Source organism: Lutra lutra, chromosome 2, assembly GCF_902655055.1.
Source record: "Lutra lutra chromosome 2, mLutLut1.2, whole genome shotgun sequence".
Taxonomy (NCBI): domain Eukaryota; kingdom Metazoa; phylum Chordata; class Mammalia; order Carnivora; family Mustelidae; genus Lutra; species Lutra lutra.
Genome location: NC_062279.1, coordinates 40,748,320 through 40,769,909, shown reverse-complemented (window position 1 = coordinate 40,769,909; position 21,590 = coordinate 40,748,320). Strand labels below are relative to the sequence as shown.

Here is a 21,590-nt window from a genome sequence, read left to right as displayed (position 1 = left end):
TCTCTCAGATATTTCCATACGTTGTCCTGGTGGAGAACCACCGTCTAAGACCATATAGGAAGATGCTCCAGGCCACAGAGTCCCCAGAAATAAACCGAGGAAGACGCCTTCCAGTCCCCTTCCAGATGGAATGCTTCCAGGACACCTATAAAGGGTCCTACCAGACTCAGAAGCTGCCTAACACCTGCAGTGGTATAACGGGGGGCATAGGCGGGAACGTATTCCGAAGGCTAAATCTTGACACTCTCATTTATGTTACCCATTGGCCGCTGTCAGCCGCCCTGCTTGCCCAGTTACTGAATACCAGGAGATGAGTGATACTGTAGTATATTCTTAAGAAGTCCAAAATGGACTTGAAGTTGCTCTTACTTTTTCCTAAACTTTATGCATGCAGCTATATTAACTGAAGACAGTTCTGGAAATGATTTGGCTAAAATACCTGCTTTTCTTTCCTGCAGGGATCCTGACATTAAAGAGAGCAAATGAGCTTCTGAGCACTTGCGTGCCGGGCAGTTTTCTGGTCCGCATCAGTGAAAGGATCAAAGGCTACGCCCTGTCCTATCTGTCCGAGGATGGCTGTAAGCATTTCCTCATAGATGCCTCCACGGACTCCTACAGCTTCCTGGGCGTGGACCGGCTGCAGCACGCCACCCTGGCCGCGCTGGTGGACTACCACAAGGTGACCCGGTGTACAGGCTTGACTTGCTCTGTGAATTGTTGTCCCACAGCAGCTCTAGCAGTGAAAGGCAATTATAAGAAAAGAGATTGAGACAAGTAATGGGGGATTAGTGTCTGATAATTCTTCCAGATAATCAGGATTCTTAATTACAATTCCTTTATCGTTGAACCTAGTTCTTCCTCGGATACTCAGGGAGAATGCACTGGGGCCGAGAATGGAGGAGATGCTAAAGGCCTGTGCACACGCTGATCGCAACTGAGGCCACACTTAGTGAGAACTCAAGCCTGGGAGGGAAAGAGGGTACATGGCAATTTGCAGATGAGAAAATCTCTTCCTAAGATTGCCATAAACTGATAAAGCTTCATGTAAATCAAGGGCAAATAGGAAGTTGTGTGCTCCGAGGAGGCAGGGAAGGGCATGACCTTCTTATTTCTACTGTCTCGACAACCTGCCCACCACAGCACAGCCTGATCTCTGCCTTCTGATTCACAGGTGGAGCCCATAACCTCCCTGGGGAAGGAGCTCCTCCTCTACCCCTGTGGTCAGCAGGGCGAGCCGCCGGATTACCTGGAGCTCTTCGAGTGACAGCGTCCCCCGTGGTGTCCTGCGCCCTCCAGCTGGGCTTTCCTCTGGGTTAACACTGCTCAGACCTGTGCGTGTGAGGCCAAAGTCAGCCTGCAGCAGAGCCAGCACTGACCAACGGGCAAGTGTCCTTGGAGCCCCATGGAAATCTCTCTCCTGTGCAGATGCTGGAGTTTAACGTTAAGAGAAAATTACCTCTGCATCATATTCACTCCAAAAGTAAAGGGAGACGATCCCCAATTTCAGCAACTACCTAACGTGAAGGATACAACCTTAATGATGTATATAAAATGAACAAAGGAGAAATTGAAACCTCTTAGGAATTAAGACATACTTCAAAAACCAATACCTCCCGTGAACTGTTTTATGACCTCTACGTTCCCTCTTTGCATCATTTCGAGATGTCTCAGGACTGTGTTTATATTAAGTTCCACGTTGGCTTTGGGGAGCTGGCAGAAGAGACTTCACGGGCGGTCTGCAAACACACTTCATTTATCATGCATGTTGGAGCCAGGATGTAAGAAAGAGACATAGAAAAACAAAAGTTGGGAATGCAAATTGAATGAGGAGTTAAAACTGTAGGAGGAGAGGCTTCACGCATCAGGAAATACTGCGGACTCTAGGGGAGTGAGCACGTTTTCGAGTCTCCTCGTTCTGGAGAGCGGGACAGTGCTCGCCTTGTGTACTCTGGCCCGGTCCGGGAGCGTACCACGAGGTGAAGCCACGCACACCCGAGGTGCTCTCCATCAGTGCTCATGCCCCAGCACAGGACACCTGTAAAGGGTCCTACCGGACTCAGAAGCCACCTAACCCCCATAGGTTCCCACCTATGCCCACCTTGTTCTGGGATGGATGGTGTCCCCGGGAAGACAGGCTGAAGTCCCCAACCCTGGTACCTGCGAATGTGACCTTAGCTGGGAATAGGGTCTTTGCCGATGTGATCAAGTGAAGATGAGCTCCTCCAGCATCTGGCCTCCTTAACGAGGAGAGGTGGATTGGGAGCCAGAGACCCACAGGGGCGAGGCGGCCTTGGGACCGCAGAAGCAGAGATGGGTGATGCGGCTTCGAGCCAGGGAAAGCCAAGCCATGCTGGCCGCCCTCACAAGCCAGGATCCTCCCTGGAGTCTTAGAGGGGCATGTGGCCTTGCTGACACCTCGGTTTCAGACCTCGAGCCTCCAGATCTGTAAGAGAATAAATGACTGTTGTCTTAAGCCACTGAGTTTATGGTAATTTGTTACAGCGGCCCTCGGAAACTCACACAGAGGATCCTTACAGAACCTGATGGGTGCTACATACCGTTTGTGGCTACACAGCCGGCCCTCCTGAGAATAAAGGAAGAGGGGAGAGAAGAGTAAGCTCCCACCGGCTCTGTTTCGCTCTGGGATGCAGGTTTGCTCGGTCAGGAATCCTATGCCCCCTGCGTCTGCACCGCCAACCCCCAGCAACTCTCGGGCCGGCCCAGCCAGGGGGTCGCCTGTGGGCAGTGACCCAGGGTGCTGTGAACCCCAGAATCGTCTTCTGGGAAGGTGGAGGCTCGCTTGTACCCCGGCCTACTCCCTGCCACAGCTGTTTTTCAAAGGAAGCAGACATTGTGGCAGTTTGTTCACGAGGTTGCTGGTTGTGTAGCCCTCGCAGGCTGTGTAAAACGTAACAGGAGAAGAGGGCGGTGTACATATGTATGTGGGAGTGTGTATGGGTGCGCGTGTGTGCTTTCATGAGAAAGTTTTTAAACACCCATCATGGTGAAGTGATTCCTGAAATATCCCTTGTGTTTCTGTAGTCTGAAAGACACCTGTCAATGAGACATTTGTCCAAGAGGACCTGTGTTCAACTGTCATTTCTAACTGTGATTCAACAGCCATGACATTTTAGAATTGCAGAGACCGCACAGGACCCACATCTTCCCACCATTCCCTCTCTGAGCTGAGGTTTTCACTTCTAATAAAAAAGGTATTTTCTTCTAATTGAGATGTCCTTGACATTTAACCTTAAATTAGTTTCAGGTACAACATAACGACTTGACGTGTGAACTGACTGTCAAATGATCACCATTGTAAGTCTAAGGATCATGCACCACCTTACAAAGTCACGAGATTTTTTTTCTTGTGATAACTTTTAAGCTCTACTCTCTTAGCAACTTTCAAATATGCATTCTAGCGTTATCCACTGTAGTTATCACGCTGTACATACCCATGACTTATTGATTTTGTAACTGTAAGTCTGTACCTCTTCACTCCCGTCACCCATGTAGCCCCCCACCCCAACCCTCCTTCCCTCTAGCAATCACCAATCCATTCTCCGCATCCATTTATTGTTCCGATTGCACAGGTAAGTGAAACCATAGAGTATTTGCCTCTCTTTGACTTATCTCACTTAGCATAACGCCATCAAGGTCCATCTGTGTTGCAAATGGCAAGACCTCATTCTTTTCTATGGCCGAGTAATGTTCTATCGTGTACACACACCGCCTCTTTCTATCCGCTCATCTACTGACGGACACTGAGGTGGCTTCTGTCATCTTGGCTACTGTAAAAAATGCTGCAGTGGACCTAGGGGTGCATGTATCTCTTTGAATTGGTATTTCCGTTTTCTTTGGAAAGAAGAGTTGCTGGGTCACATGGTAGTTCTATTTTAATTAAAAGAAGGTGCTTTTACTAGCTGATTTTTATTAATTTCATCCAGTTCTGAAATCTTAAGGTTCTGAAATAAATAGAAAAGTACCCTATAGTCACTCATCATTATGAAGACTTATGATTCCCTCTGCCTAAGACGATTTTGGAGGAAGTAAGTACAGTCCTATCCAGACGTAATGACACTAAGTAACATCCTACTGTGGGATGACTTAGTAAGCGGGGAAAGACCTGACTGAATTCACAAGGGGGAGCAGATCTGAGTTCTGTACTGTTTGATGATATGGCGGCCAGCAGTGCTACCTGAAATTCTTAGGGAGGGAAAAGGGTACAGAATTCAGAAAGTGATTAAAAGCAAATGGGGTTGGGACGCCTGGGTGGCTCAGTTGGTTAAGCAGCTGCCTTCGGCTCAGGTCATGATCCCAGCGTCCTGGGATCGAGTCCCACATCCGGCTCCTTGCTCGGCGGGGAGCCTGCTTCTCCCTCTGCCTCTGCCTGCCACTCTGTCTGCCTGTGCTCGCTCGCTCTCCCTCTCTCTCTCTGACAAATAAAATCTTTAAAAAAAAAAAAAAAAAAAAAGCAAATGGGGTTGAGGAAGCCTGAATTCTCATCCTAGCCCAACTATTAGATACAGCCTCTGGGCTTTCCTTCTTGCCCAGAGTGTGGTAAGAACGTTCACACTGAACCCTGGGGGTCTCTCTTTCAGAAGGCAAGTCTCTACAATTGCGTCTTTAAAGAAGACACCTGTCCCACTGATGAGGGAGCAGAAGGCTGGCTGAGGACAAAGCAAAAGGCTGACACCTCACAATCTCCCCCTCACCCCCACCACTCCTGGGTGGGACAAATGTGACATTCTTTAGGAATCTCCCAACTATCCTGATATTAATGGCTTGCTGAAAAGGAAAGACAACCTTAATCAAACCTCAAGACCTCCCATATCCTGGCACCTTACAGGCCCTCTTTAGCATATGAAAGCTCCCTTGAAACCTCCCTTTCCCCTCACCTTCCCCCAACCGCAAGGTACAGAACCTGCCGTCCCTCACAACCCCGGGCAGCAGGTCTTCCTGCCCACGGGTCCTGTCCCCGGGCTTTAATAAACCACCATTTTTGCTCCAAAGACGTCTCAAGAATTCTCTCTTGGTCATCTGCTCGGGACCTCACCCCACCGAACCTCACCTAGGTTCTAGAACTTCATCACGACAATTTGCGCTTTCCCTTCCTCAGGAGTGGCCACAAATCCGAGTTGCACATCTCCCCTCTGCTTTCCATTTGTGTGATCTCCTCCCCGTCCTTTTCCTCTCTCCCTCCCTTTCTGCTGTATTCTCTGAGAGCTTCTCATCGCCTTCCCTTCCGCATCACAGACTCGACATCCTGCCGTGTTAATTCTTCTCTCACTGCCCCCACTGTGGACGTGAGCGTTCTATTTCCAGTGCACTTGCCATGCTTCCTTCTGTCCTCTGCCTCATCCTCACGCTTTCTACCGCTGCCCCAGATTGAAAATGCTCCGGAGCCTGACAGAACAATAGTGCTTTTTATTGTGTGGTAAAAACACACTGTTGGGTCATGAGTGAGCTCAGCATAGTAGAAAGTCTAGCAGGTCTGGGTTTGGATCCTGGCTATATCACTAACCAGCAGTGTAGTTATTTTTTTAAAAAAGGTTATTTATTTATTCATTTGAGAGAGAGAGAGAGCACGAGTCAGAGGGAGACGGAGAAGCAGATTCCCCGCTGAGCAAGGTTATCCACGCAGGGTTCCATCCCAGGACCCCAGGATCATGACTGGAGCTGAAGGCAGACGTTTAACTGACTGAGCCACCCAGGTGCCCTCTAGCTGTGTGGAATCTTAAAAGAACAATACTAAGCTTGTCTGAGCTTCAGCTCTCAAACAGGAGTGACTCAAGTCACCCATTGGATTCCAAGGCTTAGAAAAGAAACACATAAAGTCTCCTGGGTCCAACAAAGCCAGGATTCGTGCACTCCGTGCTCCCATCAGGAGCTCAGCTTGTATAACCCATGGGCTGTGCATGCCAATGGTCCATTTGCTAGAGCTTCTGGGATGAAATCTTCAGGGGGGAAGGGAAGCTTGTTGAGTAAGGGTTATACTAGGGAATCACACAGTAGATTAGCCAGTTGAAATGGCTTGCAGAGAGACGGCTACCTTAGTCTGGATTAGAAATGGCAGAGAGAGGGCATTCTCTTAATGTCGAATTTTGACAACCCCAAAGTTAGTAGTGACCCGTCTTTACCCAAAATTGGTCATTGACAAATTGATTCAGTTGTTCGGGAATTCCTGATCACAAATCCCCAAGTATTCACCTGCCTTTTTGACCAGAGGATTTACCACAAACCCAAATCCCTCTGGGATTAAATGCATTGTCTCCCAAATAGGTCAGCTCCTGCCAGTGCTAACCCAGACTTATGTGGGGGAGGGGGCGTTTAGCCCCTGCTCTCCGGTCAGTCTAAATCAGCTTTTCTTTTCCTTCAGCTAAAAGGATGTTCCTTCCAGCTGGGTCAAGATGCTGGTAGGCAACACCACAGGGCCCCTCAACAACCACACACACGCGCTGTACCTTATCTCGTGCAGGAGCTCTGGGTGGTGTGGTGGAGCTCTGGACAGGGCTTCCCAAACCCATCACTCTGCTGTTCGGGACAGCCCCCCACGCTGTAGGGGTGACTTCTACCCGGCTCTCTTTGAACTAATGACTGGAAGAAAGAACAAGTACTTAAAAACATTTTCCCTTCAGCCTTCCTTTGAAAGTAACTTGAGGGTTTTGCTGTTTGTTTTCCATTTTATTTATTTATTTTTCTTAACTGTTTCAAATGAGGTTTCGCAACGTAGCTGTCCAGGCGATGGTGAATGTTGCGGTTCTTTCAACACTGGGGTTGGAGGGGGGTTGTCTGGGGTGGGGTTCGAAACGGAGTGGGGGGTTAACAGCTGGGGAGGAGGGAGGAGCCAGCTGAGGTCTTGCCGCTCAGGTCCATGAGGAGTAAGCCCCGTCCGGTCCCGCTTGGGTGCTGCATGTAGCCGGCAAGCTAGCCGCGCCATCAGCCACCAAAGGACATTTGGAGAGTCTTGGGCATAGGTCACTGAAGGTGGCCTGGCCCTCCCCGAGCCTCTGGGTGACTGGGTGATGGGCAGAGACAGCCCAGAGGCCATGCCTGCTTCTGTCCCCAGGCTGTCACTTGTGCCCTCCTTTGGAAGAGCAGTCAAAGCAGACACAGCCACAGGGCACAGTGGGTGACCGTGACCACTGCAGAGGGCACACACAGGATCAGTATCCCAGAGGCATTCTGAAAGGCACCTCTGCTGAGAGGACATTTTCTGTGTGTTGAAAAACCACCCCCACCCCTTCCTGCCCCCGGCAGCGGGCACAGTTGCCACAGTTTCTGGCAGCGCTGACTGGGTCCCGCCTGGAGAAACAGCTTTGAATTCAAATAGAAGGCTAATCGGAATATGCATCCCCCGAAGTTGCCGGCTCTTTGATGGGTGTTGGGAGTAAAACACACCCACCCTTTCAGGGACCGCCCAAGGGCATTATCTCTGATCTGCAATTCTCGGAAACAATGTCAAATCTTTTTCAAAAGGCAAGTATTCCCACCTGCTCTCCTGTCCCATTCAAGGCAGCCTTTCAGTACAAGGCCTTGGGCATACAGAGGGCAAACAGAGGGCTGGAGGGCTGCGTCCGAGGCTACAGTGCCCCGGAAAACCCGCAGGGGCTCACAGAGCAGCTAGAGGGAGGCTGCTCTGTGCTTTCCGAGTTCCTGGATCACGGTGTTTTCATTCACCACCAGGGGACTCAGGTGGGCTGAAGGGCAGAACAACGGTGGGAAATCGAGGCACAAGAGAAGACTCTGGACTTGCTGGAGGCCAAACTCCCTTCTCTACCCCCACCCCAGGACCTTCAAGCCCTCCGGAGCTGGCGGTGAGAACCGGAGAGCCTGAAGCCAGCCACTGTCTGTCCCCGCCCTCTGAGCAAGCCCCTCAACAGTTACCGCACCTGGGAAGACATCATCTGCTTCAGCAGAGTGGCGTTCCATACCGAAGGTGCCCGGCTCTGCCCCTGACCTCAGAAACCTCTAATGCTCCTCAGCTGCCTAGGAAGGTCACTGACATCAAATTCCTGAGCACAGAATTTAAGGAAGAAATTATCCATTATATTTTACATTCCTAGTTACCCTCATTCAGATAGACTTAACTTGTTTTCAGAATGATAGAAATAAAGGACAGCCATGCCCATGTGATGGGCTCATGATCTCTAATATGCAGCCCACTTCGGCCCAGGAGGTTTGGGTGTGCTGGGAAGCATTACAGACAGCTGTGAGTGTGGACCTGGTGGTGAATCCTAACTGTGGGATGTGCATACAGAGACGGAAGGAAATGCAGATTAAATGTCTTTATAACCTGCAGCCCATTGACAAACCCTTGGGGCACGCAGAGTGTAACAGTCCCCCAGGAAGCTCCCAGCTGTCTTTAATGGTAATGCCTTGCTAGAGGGAAAAACAGCCTTGGCTTGACAATAGCAAGTCCTCTGGGATCCTGTGAGCCTTATTTTTTTTTTTAATTTAATTTAAATTCAATTAACCAACATACAGTACATCACTAGGTTTCATTGGAATTCCCTGATCTTTACTTCCCCCAACCCCAAAGTATATAATCAGTTGCGCCTCACAATCCCGGGGCAGCAGCTCTTTCTGCCCATGGGTCCTGTCCCCGTGCCTTAATAAAACCACCTTTTTTAACACCAAAGATGGCTTGGCTGTCAGCTCTGGACCTCACCAACATTCCAAAATGACAGGCCTAGGACATGGTAGATATGACTGCATTCATGACCCTGAACAAGGAAACGGATACGGAGATGCCGAGTGCCTGGCTTAAGATCGTATAGATGCCAGTGAAAGAGCCGGAATTTCAGCCCCCGCCCTCTGGCTGGGGGAGTCTTGCGATTAACTACCACACCACACTGACCACTGATAAGATTAGATACAATTAGATGACATTAGAAGATTTTCCCCTGAAACAAAAGGTATTAAAATTAGGTTCTGGGGCCCCTAGGTGACTCAGTGGGTTAAAGCCTCTGCCTTCAGCTCAGGTCAGGATCCCAGGGTCCTGGGTTTGAACCCCGCATCGGGCTCTCTGCTCAGCGGGGCGCCTGCTTCCCTTCCTCTCTCTCTCTGCCTGCCTCTCTGCCTACTTGTGATCTCTGTCAAATAAATAAATAAATAAATCTTTAAAAATTAGGTTCTGGGAAGCCGTTTTCTTAATTTTCAGAATGGCGTATGGTACCTGTCAGGGCCTATTGAGCCAGAGCGATTTCATCTGGGTTAAACAGTGATTTTGTTGTTTATGCAGTAAAACTTAAACTGACCCTGCCCCCCCCCCCCCCAGGGGAACTTACTTAAAAACAAGTCTGGGAAACCAGTAAAATGTGGTCGACCAGTCCCTGATAACAGAGCCCAAATACAAGGGCGGGTCAGGTCAGGTGGAGATAACAGAGCCCGAATGCAGGGATGAGTTGGGCCAAGTGGAGACATCCAATCAGTGGGGCGCGCATACTGTCTCCCTAGATACCAAGGAGTGTGGGTCCTGCCTTTTGGGCGCCAATTCTGACCAAGGAGATAGGCTAGTTCAAATAGCTACTATGGGGTGAATTGTAATTCAATTGGCCACCCGTGTGTGACCTAGCATGACTGTGCAGCTTTCTCTGTGTGTTGCAATCTCATTGGCCACCTACGTGTGGCCAGGCTCAACCACATGGCCTTTCCCCTATAAAAGTTAGTCTGTGAGGCTGGGGGTCGTCGATCTCTCTGTAAGAGGTGGCCCCGAATGGTCGGTTTGATTCTCGATGCTTGGCACGAAATAAAGCTTTGCTTGACCTTCGCTTTGTATCAGTCTCGCTCCTTTGATCACAGACCCTAACAGTGCCTACTTGAGTCGGACAGAATCTTCAGAGAAGGGCCATGTGAAGTTCTGTTTACCTGTTGCAAATTCCTAGGCCTGATTCCTCAGTGATGTGTGGAGAGAAGCCAGTTGGTCACACTGATGACTACAAAAGGCTACAAAGCACGTGACGAGAACAGGTGTGTCACTTGGGGGCACAGCTGTGCTGGTCCATAATTAACTGCGAGCTGGGAGGGGGTATGGTGGCAGAGCAGGAGGGGAAAAGGTGTCCTGTTTGGTAGCCTCAGCCAATTGCTCATCTCCCTGGAGTAAATACTGCCGTCCTGGTGGACTTCAAGCTACCATCCTGCCGTTACTGAGCGAGGAGGGGCAAGAGGTGCAAACGAGCAGCTCCCCCGGGCTGCGTCAGCTCACCGCAGCTCAGAGAAGACCCAGGTCTGTGTCAGAGACCACAGCTCCAGGGAGATGGCTGGGCTGGTTGCTAGGGGACTTACATTCCGTAAGAATAGAGGGGTATTGCAGAGAGTGGGAAGGGACCTCAGACGAGACCAAGACTCGGTGCTTTCTTGACAGGATCCTTCCTTTAGAAGACATCATGGGACAGGGTCCTTGGAGCCAGAGTTCATTACAGTCTCCCTTTGCTGTCTGAGGTTGAATTCCAAGCCCCTCAGTGTCCTGTTTCGGTGGGGCCTTTACCAACCCTTCTTCTGTGTATAGGATAGGATAGGTCCCGCTTCGGACTGAATGTTTGTGTCCCCACAAAATTCCCATGTTGAAACCCTCCCGCGGTGGTGTCTGGAAGTAAGGCCTTTGGGAGGTAATTAGGCTCTGAGGTGGGGAGCCTCCATGACGAGATTAGCGTCCTTGTGAGACAGGAAGAGCGCCAGCCCCTGCCTGGTCTCCACCCCGTGACGATACCAGCAGATGGGTCCTCACCAGACACTGCATCTGCCCACGCCTTGATCCTGGAATCCTCAGCCTTCCTGACCTGAATCATCCCCTCGCTATTTAAGCCACCCAGCACCCCAAACGAAGACAGAGTCCCCTCTTATGTGCGCTTGAAGAGGTCTCCTCCTTTTTGATAAAACTGCTTTACCTAAGTTCCAAAAAGAGAGATAGTTTAACTTGATGCTGTTTCTGTTCCTCTTCAGCTACCCACAGCAGCTCTTCACCAACTGCTCAAACTCCCGTCTTCGTCACGGCCTCAGGCATCTGGGATTTGCTGCTGAAACACGCGCAGATGGCTGGTTAGCCCACAGGGTACAGCGGGGACCCTACAGTCTGTAGGACGCTTAGACCTGCCTATCTCTATGGTCACAATACTTGCTCCCTGTTGCCAGCCTCACTGCAGGTGCATCCTCCTACCCAGGAGAAGACGGGCAGGAGGGCACGGTCAGAGCCTCACAGCCATCAGAACCGCTGGCAAGAGAGGCCGCACGGGTCCCAAATGTCTAGTACCGCCACTGCCTGGGAAAATATGAGACCCAGTTAGAAATCATTTCTCAGGGGCGCCTGGGTGGCTCAGTGGGTTAAGGCCTCTGCCTTCGGCTCAGGCTCTGGTCCCAGGGTCCTGGGATCGAGCCCCGCATCGGGGCTCTCTGCTCAGCGGGGAGCCTGCTTCCCTTCCTCTTTCTCTCTGCCTGCCTCTCTGTCTACTTGTGATCTCTCTCTGTGTCAAATAAATAAATAAAATCTAGGGGCGCCTGGGTGGCTCAGTGGGTTAAGCCGCTGCCTTTGGCTCAGGTCATGATCCCAGGTCCTGGGTTCGAGCCCCACATCGGGCTTTCTGCTCAGCGGGGAGCCTGCTTCCTCCTCTCTCTCTGCCTGCCTCTCTGCTTACTTGTGATTTCTCTCTGTCAAATAAATAAATAAAATCTTTAAAAATAAATAAATAAATAAATAAATAAAATCTTAAAAAAAAATCATTTCTCAATTTCTTCTTACCAGAATAGACAAGCAAAATATATTAAGAGCCAGGTTTTTCCTCCTGGTTCTGTCCTTGTAGACCAGTGGTCCTCAGCAGGGGGGTGGTTTAGTACCCTCCCTCCAGGGGACATTTGGCAATGACTGGAGACATTTCGCTTGTCAACCGAGGTGAGAGATGCTCCTGGGATCCAGTGGGTGAAAGCCAAAGGTGTCGTTAAACATCCTACAGTGCACAGGACAGCCTACCTCGCCCCCCACACCCAACAACAAAGAATGTTCTAGCCCAAAATGTCTGTAGCAGACACTCTGGTCCCAGTGAGTGAAGGCCAAAGGTGTCCCTAAATATCCTACAGTGCACAGGACAGCCCCCATCCCCAACGAAGAATGATCTAGCCCAAAAGGTATGTAGCAGAAACCCTGGTCTCTGCACATTAAAAAAAGTTTCCCCCAAACTAAAGCCATGGCATTCTTGCTCCAAGAAGGAATCATATCCACAAATCATATTTTATTAGCTGTCCAATGCCACCTTCCATTCATGTCCTGTGTTTTAATTAAATTTTATGAACTATCAGTGCAAATCAATACAATGCATTTTTTTTTTTTTTTTTTTTTTTTTTTTTTTTTTTTACACACCAACAGCTTGAATGTTCTTGAAGCTTTTAAACAATGAGTTGACTGTGGGCAAACAGAAGGCAAGGAATCACAGATAATTAGCTCATGCATCTGGTGCTGGCTAATAAATAAATAATTTCCACATGAACATAGAAACCACTCAATGTTATTAACTATATTTTTTTAATAGTTGGAAACTGTAATAAAATGCCATTTTCAGAAGCATCTTGGCAACTAAGTAGAACTGTTTCATTTAAAAAATAGTTACTTTCCCCTAGACTGGGGTGGGTGAACTTGTAGCAAAATCTTCCATTCCACTTGACTCTGGCAGATGGAGTGATCTTTCACAAAATACGTTTTTCTGCACTTCTTTTCATAAAAGCCAGCCTCCAGGAAGAGCACCCTGCTTTGAAAAAAGATAGTTTGGCTCACACAGTATACTTTGGTTTATTTAAACAGGTAAGAAAGTGGTCCCCAGTTCTCCTGAGGAGAAAATGTGTTTTCTGACTTTTGAATAAATCAAGATATTACCAGTCTGAATGAGTTTCTTTTTCTGTTAAGGGAAGAAGTATATCTTTCTTTCCCTCCAGTGTTCAGCTGCTCCTCTTGGGAAACAGTCTTCGGATAACGTATCTCTGTCTCAATGTACCCACACCGTGACTTCCACACGACTGAGGTCTGACATTCAGTGTCTGACGGGATCAGCATTCGGCGTGTCCTTGGATCTGGGGCTCGATCTGAACTAGAAGTTCTCATAATACACCTATGAGTATCTTCTTAAAAGATATAAAAATGTATGCTAACTTGTGCTCTCTTAGTAAGGCTTGAAAATTGCTAATTAAATAAGCAGAATATAACTCATAAGCCAAAAAAAAGTGCATTTTTTAAATAAAATTAAGAAATGGGGATGGTTAAAACTATAATAAAAAGGATGAGCAGATTATTTTTGGTTAATCTTGGAAATGATGCAATAGTTTCTTTTTTTCTTCTTTTTGAGTCCATTTGGTTTTGCTTAATACACTCACAAGGACAGCCATGAGTGTATCTCTGAATCTCACCAGCACTCCCGGGCCCTAGAGCCCTACCCCTGTCCTCAATTCTATGGGGAGACACGTGCTTGCCTCTCGTTCCAGAGAACATTTTTTTTATAAAACTGGTCTTAATTCGTAACTATTTCAATGAGCACAAAAGACAACAGCTCTCACTGTTGTGAACACAATCAAAATCTACACGCCTTTGGGCTCATAACCTCACAATCATTCTGGCTTTGTCTGACACCGGAACGGGGATGCTTTTGGGCCACTTTTGCAGGCAAAGTGGGAGATTTTAATTCCTGTTAAGTCCAGCCAAATAAGCAGAGAGAAATCAGACGCTCTCTCCCCTCCTCTGTTTTACTAATCAGTCAAATTCTTTTTTCTTTTTTTTTTTTCACCTTTAGGGAAACCTCTTCCTTGTCACAGCCCCGTGTTTGGTAATCATGAAAGGGAAAAACGAAAGCATCTCCCCAGGTCTAGGCCTGGGAGTTCATGTTTTTTTGCTGCTCGTCTTCTGTTTCTGCTTGCGAAGGTGAGCCTCGATCTCGTGCCTGAACACCAGCATGCCCAGCTGCCCGTGGGACGCCTCGTTCATGGCCTTGGACTGCATGCACATCTTGTACTGCTCGGGGGTCAGCTCGTCCGCACAGTGCTTCTCGTGCCACAGGTGGAAGAGCCCGCGCACTGGCGTCCGCACCACGATGAGGTTGCTGTGGAGGTACTTGCGGTAAAGGTGCACGTCCTCTCCGCCCCAGCCCTTGATGTCCAAATCGAAGCCGCCTGTCGGGAGAGAGCACAGCGCTGAAGCCAGCCGCACAGCCCCTCCCCATCTAGATTCGCCGCCCTCCTCTGCACCAGCCTGCACTTCGCGTGGAGAGAAGCATCATTTAGGGCAGACATCTTGGTGCCTGCCCCTCCGAATGTGGAGCGGGGCCGTCGGGGAGAGAGGATTCAGAAATCCTGAACGCAGGACTTCGGGGCAGTGGCGGCCGCGAGCACCAGCTCCCGAAGCTCTCAACACTGCAAAGGGCATTCATTCCCAGCACCTGCCTGCTTTCTAGAACGAGACCCCTGAGCCGCCCCATGAGGAACGGCAGCCGCCTGCCTTTTCTACTTGAAACCTTCCGATGAAAATTCTGGTTTCTGTTTGCATGTGGCCTCCTGTCATTCAGACAGGGAAGCAGGGGCTCCCCCCCTGAAAGGGTAGCAGGATCTAAGTGAACAAAATGATGTTCCACAAAACACTCTGCCTCTCATGGACCGAAATGGTCCCAAAAGCTCTGTCCACCCCAGGCCAGTGATGTGAGTCATGTTTAAGGGACTGGCCTCGCTGTGCAGAGCTTCTACTCTGAAAATCTGGCCTTGCTTCAGAGTGGACTCTATCAAAGTGAGTAATGGTCCCCTCCACGCTCATCTTTGTAAACAGAGATGCCCCATGTCTTTTCTTAACCTGAAGCCCACCACGAACCAGAGAGAACCAGAGAAGACTTTACCCTTTTTATCACTGTTCCTCTCTCACCTAGGAGATTTATTTAACTCCTATGAGAAACAGTGACGTCATCCTCATCACCTTTCATCAGAGCCACCATGCAGCCCCCAAGCTGCGATGTTCTGATCAAGGCCATCACTGGGCCTGGAGGGGTCATCCATGGGGGAAACCTGCAGCCTGCCCACAGCTGGGCTCTGTATGCAAGTGATCTGTGTTCCCCCCATGGTGGGCAGGTGTGATACCGACTCAGGGGTCTGGAATTTAAGCCTGGGGTTGGCCACTTCACCTCTCTTGAGTTGTGGTTCCTTTATCCTGAAATGAACTGGATGTCATAACCAAATGACATAGTCATGTGAGGGGCAGTGCTTGCTTAGCTGTAACTGATTTATTATCATCGACATCATCACAACTTATTAAATAGAAGGTGCAAAAGTAAGATGCTTGCAAATAAATACAAGATGGCAAAGAAAGACCGGGGTCCAGATGTGACCCAGAGATTCTGAGGTCACATCAGTGGCTCACGGAGGAAGAGCGTCCTCACCAGCCTACAGTTCCCACGTTTCAATGGCAGCTGTGCCCCATCTTTAGGAAAATCCAATTTATTATAAATTCAAATTTGATAAACATACATCATCACAAAATAATCTTTCCCTGTACAAAGAACAAGGAAACACAGAGTTTCTCAAAATGGAAACCTGCTTTAGAAAGGGAATATGGGGGTGGGGGGTGGGGATGGAAATCTCCATGCGCTGTGAAGGCAGGGCTACCCTGACCCCAAGCCAGGGTCCACTCTGACCCCCTGAGCACAAGATCAAAATTTCTGTCTTATTCATTCATATCCTAGTCACGTATGATCCATAATTTTGTTCCGTTTCAGGGCACATGAGTAGGTACCGCTGTGGGAAGTGGGGTAGTATTTCCAAGGGGGACAGGAAACGCTCTGTTCTCATCCTACGTCCCTCACTTGCTGTGTGGTCCCTTTGCCCTTTTCAACTGCAATCTAAGGGCCTTTCCTCTCAGTGCTCTGGGAACGTGTGTGTGCGCGCGCGCGCGCTGACAGGGACTATACACTCATTTGGAGCTTGAAGTAGTACCTAGAATTTTCGAAGGTTCAGCAGAGAGAAATTTGAACCCTTTTCGGTATGTGATTTTCCCAAGTTCCCTGTGTTGTCCTTATTTTTTTTTTTTTCAGTAGATCCCACTACTACCGTGGAGGCCCAGAATGTTCTGCTTGAGAGGGACCAGAGCCAGAACCAGGTGGGAAGGAGGCATCGGGGGTTGGGGGGCGGGGAGGGTGGGGAGACTTGCTTTGAAGCCACCTTTCTGCGACAACGGCCTTTTTCCTCAGACTGTGTGCCACATTTGGGGTAACCGAGAGGGTCTAGTGGAGATCAGAGGGGCTTGTGTGTCGACACACACCCAAGCCTCATCCTGGTCCAGCCTCCAAGGCCCTGACAGGAGGAAGGGCCTCTTCTTTTTTTTTTTTTTTTCATTTTTTTTTAAATTAATTTTTTATTTTTTCAGCATAACAGTATTCATTATTTTTGCACCACACCCAGTGCTCCATGCAATCCGTGCCCTCTACAATACCCACCACCTGGTGCCCCCAACCTCCCACCCCCCCACCCCTTCAAAATTCTCAGATCGTTTTTCAGAGTCCATAGTCTCTCATGGTTCACCTCGGAAGGGCCTCTTCTTAAGCAATGGCACTACCTCTGCCCTCAGACTCCTGGGGAGCTACCCCAATCCCACCTGGGCTGCTCGTGGCCTCTGGGTGGCAGCAGAGGCCAGACTTGCCGCCAGTCGGTGCCTCTTACCTATATTGATGAAGTCTGACCGGTACTGACAGGTCATCCCAAATCCAAAGTCTCTCCAAAATCCAGTCTCCTTCTTTATGACCTGCAGGGAGAGCACTGTCATTTGAGAGGGGAGGATGGAGTGGAGAGAGGTAAAGAGCAGTCCCACACTAGTGTAAGCACAGCTCAACAGGGAGCCCAGCCCACCGAAGAGAAGACGCCCCACAACCTCCTGTGGGAAATGCAGATGGATCTGAGTCCCTGCGGATGGTTAGGGATACACTGAACTCACGGGTTCCCAAATGGGCCTTGTGATTTTTGGCACCACTGGCTGGAATGTTTCTAGGGTGTAGGCATGAAAACACACACACACACACTCACTCTCTCTCTCTCTCTCTCTCTCAAAAACAAACCAGGAGAGCCAGTTTTTGAGCAGTGCCATGGAAAAGCCACCTACGTGTCTGGCCCGACACCAGTGCCAGAGAGAACTGGAGGCCTCGGCCCCTCACACAGGGCCGGGCAGGGAGCCAGCAAAGGGCTCTGGAAGTGGAGAAAAGGGAGAGAGAACAACTCGGAATTCAGCTGCTCTGGCACAGGGCACACACAGGACTCCCTAGGGAATAAAAAGAAAACCCGAGAAGGCGCTGGGTTGCTTCAGCTCTGCTAACTCTCCCTTGCCGAGGTAAAGGGCACCAAGAGTCCAGGTTCTGAAGAGAGACTCTGTCCATTCATCTTTAAACTATTTGAAAACCAAACTGCTCCCAAAACAACTGTGGCAGTGCCAAGCAGCAGGACTGCCGAGAGGCCATCCAAGCAGTGACTGTCTCTAAAGAGCAGGACCAGGTCCCACTCAATCTCTCACTCTGCAAGGAAATTTCCAGTGTATTTGCTAAAGCAGCAAGACTTTTTAAAATGTTGGTTTAAATTTTTGGCTGAGGTAATTCCAGGGCTTGAGAGCTTAATAGTTCTTTTTCATTCTTGAGGTTAACATAGGTGCTTAGGGGAGAAAGTCCCCTCCTGGGGAAGGGAAAGAGAGGCCAGGCCGAACCAGGTCCCCCTCCCCTGGGATTTCTGCATCTTCTGCCCGCCCCAGATCTGGCTCCCTTAGCTGCTCAGCAGAGACAGTGTATAGCAGGGGAGGAGACCCAGTGTCTCCTTCCAGCTTGACCACTGGCTAGCTTCTCTGCCTCAGGCAGGTCCCTCACTTCTTTGAGCCTCTATTTCCTTTCCTATAAATGAGGAGGTTGAGGGGTGCCTGGATGGCTCAGTCTGTTAAGCATCCAACTCCTGATTTTACCTCAGGTCATGATCTCAGGGTCCTGGGATTAAGCCCCACATGGGGCTCCGTGCTGGGCATGGAGCCTGCCTAAGATTCTCTCCCTCCTTCTGCACCACCCCCAAAATAAAATAAATAAATAAGGGGCACCTGGGTGGCTCAGTTGGTTAAGCGTCTGCCTTCCGCTCAGGTCATGATCCCAAAGTCCTGGAATCGAGTCCCACATCAGGCTCCAGGCTTAGTGGGGAGTCTGCTGCTCCCTCTCCCTCTGCCCCTCCCCCCCGCTTGTGCTCTCTAGCTATTTCTCTCAAATAAATAAAATCTTTTAAAATGAAATAAAATAAAATAGGAGGTTGAGCTAAATCTCCACTAAGGTCTCTTCCAGCTCCACCATCCAAACATCTATCTTCACTGCCCTTCCACCTTCCCGAAGTTCCAAGTTATGTTCACCAAAGCCTCAATTATATTCCATATATGGCTCGTGGAAGGACTGTGAACTCAAAAATTCTTTGGCTCTGTGATCCATGAAACCATCTTATCTCTGCTACAGCCTCTGCATAGACATGGCCTGGGCTGAGGGAACACACACACATCAGGGCTGCCGGGGGGAAGTAAGGACCGAGAGAGGTTTTGTCAGTCGGTGTGGTCCCCGCAGATGTGCTCCAACTGGAACAAAGGCCCGTTATACAATATCTCCCAAGTGACAAGGCAATTTCATTAGTATCAACTGGAAAGATTTTGCAGGGAAGGAAAGTTTGGGGAAATCTCCACTGAGTCATTTTTTAAAAAACAGTTTCTGTTTCATACCAGGTACACGGTTTCTGGTGCAGCTAATGGCTTAATATCCTTTCTGCTGGCAAGGACGCAAACAGACAAGTCCTCTAAGCTTCTGGATAAAAATGGAATCAAAGACAAGGGCCAGTAACCAAACATCAAGCATTTGGCTGAGGTGTACCTGGACTCCAAGCAGGAATGCCCCAAACAGGAAGAACAATGGGCCAGGGCTTGGGAGGAAAGACAAGAAGGATTTCAAGAGGTAGTCACCCCAGACATGGGCTGTGCATGCGGTGCCCGGCAAGGCTGAACAAGGTTGAGAGGGACCCTCACGCCTGCGGACCATGCGACAGACACAAACTGATTTACGAGCTGGGGAACGCACTCTGTAAACACTTATTAACGTTGGCTTTAAAGTTGGCAAGCCAGAAAAAGCCACTATCTTGGGGTGCCTGGGTGGCTCAGTGGGTTAAAGCCTCTGCCTTCAGCTCGGGTCATGATCCCAGGGTCCTGGGATCAAGTCCCACATCGGGCTCTCTGCTCAGCGGGGAGCCTCCTTCCTCCTCTCTCTCTGCCTGCCTCTCTGCCTACTTGTGATCTCTGTCAAATAAATAAATAAAATATTTTTTAAAAAAAGAAAGAAAGAAAGAAAGAAAAAGCCACTATCTGAAATGCTCCTTGAAACTGAGCCCTTGGGGGACACGGGTTGGCTCGCATCCTACCCATGGCCTAGGACATCAGGGCAAGAGGGGGTTTGCTTCTGACAGGCTCTATGACACACAGCTGTGCTGAGTCCCTGGCACCGTGCCCTTGGCCTTGCTGGGAGTGAGTCCTCTCAAATATGTATCGGATCACAGCACACGCTCCAATTTAAAACCCTGAGGTGCTTTAATTGCATTTTCACTAATACAATTAGAATAAAACCCAGAGAAAACCTCTAGCCTGCGAGGGTCCTACGTGACTCGACCCCTACCTGCCTCGTCCACCTCACCCCCTCGTGCAGAATCTCCTCCTAGTCCACCCCTCGAACACACCAGGCTCCCAGGTCCCCGATGCCGGACACTTGCAGACCCCTGGCCAGGGTCACCTTTTCCCTGCTCACCACTGGGCTCTGCTCCCATGTCACTTGCCTAGAGCAGTCATCCTGACCCTCCCAGCCAGTGTCAGCACACACCCCCACCTCTGTCACCAGCACGTCACTCTGGTTCCTTCTCTCTGTAACACTCACAGCTCTCTGAAACTGTCCTGCTGAGGCATTTGTTCCTCTCTTTTCTGTCTTTCCTACCACCGCTGGTGAAGGTCAGCCCAGGGGCCTGGACTCCTTCACAGCCCCCAGATCAAGGTCCAGCATACAGAGGTGCTCCATAAATGCTCCTCCAACAGAGAATGAGGAGCCCTCCAAGGGCAGAGAGGGCTCCATGCCAGTGGAAACAGACAGGGCTCCAGCAGAGAATTCTTTAGTGGGTCAGCAAAGGCCTAGGAATTCCAGTGGGAAAAGAACTGTGGGGCTTTGGAGGAACAGACTAAAACATTTTCACCTTCCTGGGCTCTGAGCAGACGGCTCTCCTGCTTAGAGCCTCGACCCCAGGCACAAGAAGCTCCCCTGATCGGTTCGAACTTTGAAAAGACAGACACCAATGATGTTTACTACAGCAGAGGAGGAAGAAACCCTCCGATAAAGATTGTATATTAAAAGAAAAACATCCGTCCTGAATTTCGCCTATCGGTTTTCAAGTGCTATCCTCACTTAAAAAAATCTCTCTCGAGGGCTGGCTTCCTCCCAACTCCCTGCAGCCCCCTTTCTCCCCTGCCTTAGATCTCAGCAGAGCACTGCAGGGCAGGAACACACCACAAAGGACAGTTGTCAAGCCCGCTCTCCCACAGGAAGCTTCCAGACCCGCAGCTCTGTGAGCAATTCACGTGACGGGGGTGATTATTTTCTATGGGGACCAGAGCACAAAGCACAAATCGGTGTCTCTCCCCAGAGATGTGGGAAGGCGGCGTCCCGCAGCTGCGTGGGGAGCTGGGAGGCCGTCCGCGCCTGTTGGTTTAATGGTGCTGACTTGGACAACTGCCCGCAAAGCAATCTGGGCCCTGAAATAAAATAAATAACAAATACTCAGGCCGAGTATTTCCTCTAAATCAAAGAGAGCCTCCGAAGCACCGAGGCCGTGTTTGCCCAGGCTCGCATTCACACGCAGCACCCGCGGTACACACCTCGTGCAGCCCCCAGGCCCCGTGCTCAGAGGGCATCCTGCCTGCTTTCGTGCTCTTGAAATTCTTGCTAAGTCCTGAGCCAGGGCCCTGCACTTTCACTGTGCACTGGGCCACGCCGATTACACAGCCCGTCCTGCCTGTGAGCAGCCGGCACCCTGAGCTTCAGGGGCTGGGCTGGGAGTCCCCTGCCCCTGCACCGTACATTCCTCATTATGTGGGCCCAGAGAGAGGCTGCGTGGCGCACACATGGGCCTTACAGTGTGGACGTAGCCTGGCCTGTCCGAGCTAAGTCAGCCAATGGTGGCTGAGCCCAGACCGACACCAGGACTACTGGGAGCATTTCCATTTCTTGAGAAATAACACTGTTCTGGAGGCACAGCTTTCACAGAATGGGCCAAAGGCCACCTCCTCCAAGATTTGTATTAACCTACATTTCCCCACAAGTCTTTTTTTATTGGTGCCTGCTTGAAAAGAATAAAGTGTCTTCTGAAGGGTATCGTACTGGATAAGGAATTCTCCAGGTTCTCTGGTCTAGGAATCTACACCAAAAGCTAGACTATGCCCTTTTTTTTTTTTTTAAAGATTTTATTTATTTATTTATTTGAGAGAGAGACAGTGAAAGAGAGCATGAGCGAGGAGAAGGTCAGAGAGAGAAGCGGACTCCCCGCGGAGCCGG

At 49.7% G+C, this 21,590-nt stretch overlaps 2 protein-coding genes across 8 annotated transcripts in view; one reads left to right on the top strand and one right to left on the bottom strand.

Moving 5' to 3' along the window:
• The window catches only part of SH2D4A (SH2 domain containing 4A), a 57,041-nt gene extending 54,568 nt beyond the window's left edge, over window positions 1–2,473 (top strand). For all 7 annotated transcript variants that reach the window (XM_047717265.1, XM_047717266.1, XM_047717263.1 and 4 more), the window contains 2 exons: window positions 459–679; window positions 1,172–2,473. In XM_047717265.1, the coding sequence (XP_047573221.1) occupies window positions 459–679; window positions 1,172–1,264 (314 nt within the window). In that variant the 3' untranslated portion in view covers window positions 1,265–2,473. The remainder of the gene's footprint in view (window positions 1–458; window positions 680–1,171) is intronic.
• A 9,728-nt stretch (window positions 2,474–12,201) lies between these two features.
• Window positions 12,202–21,590, bottom strand: part of CSGALNACT1 (chondroitin sulfate N-acetylgalactosaminyltransferase 1) — a 95,765-nt gene continuing 86,376 nt past the window's right edge. The window contains exons 6-7 of the mRNA XM_047717257.1: window positions 16,669–16,750; window positions 12,202–14,142 (exon numbers count right to left, since the gene is read on the bottom strand). Of these exons, the coding sequence (XP_047573213.1) occupies window positions 13,853–14,142; window positions 16,669–16,750 (372 nt within the window). The 3' untranslated portion in view covers window positions 12,202–13,852. The remainder of the gene's footprint in view (window positions 14,143–16,668; window positions 16,751–21,590) is intronic.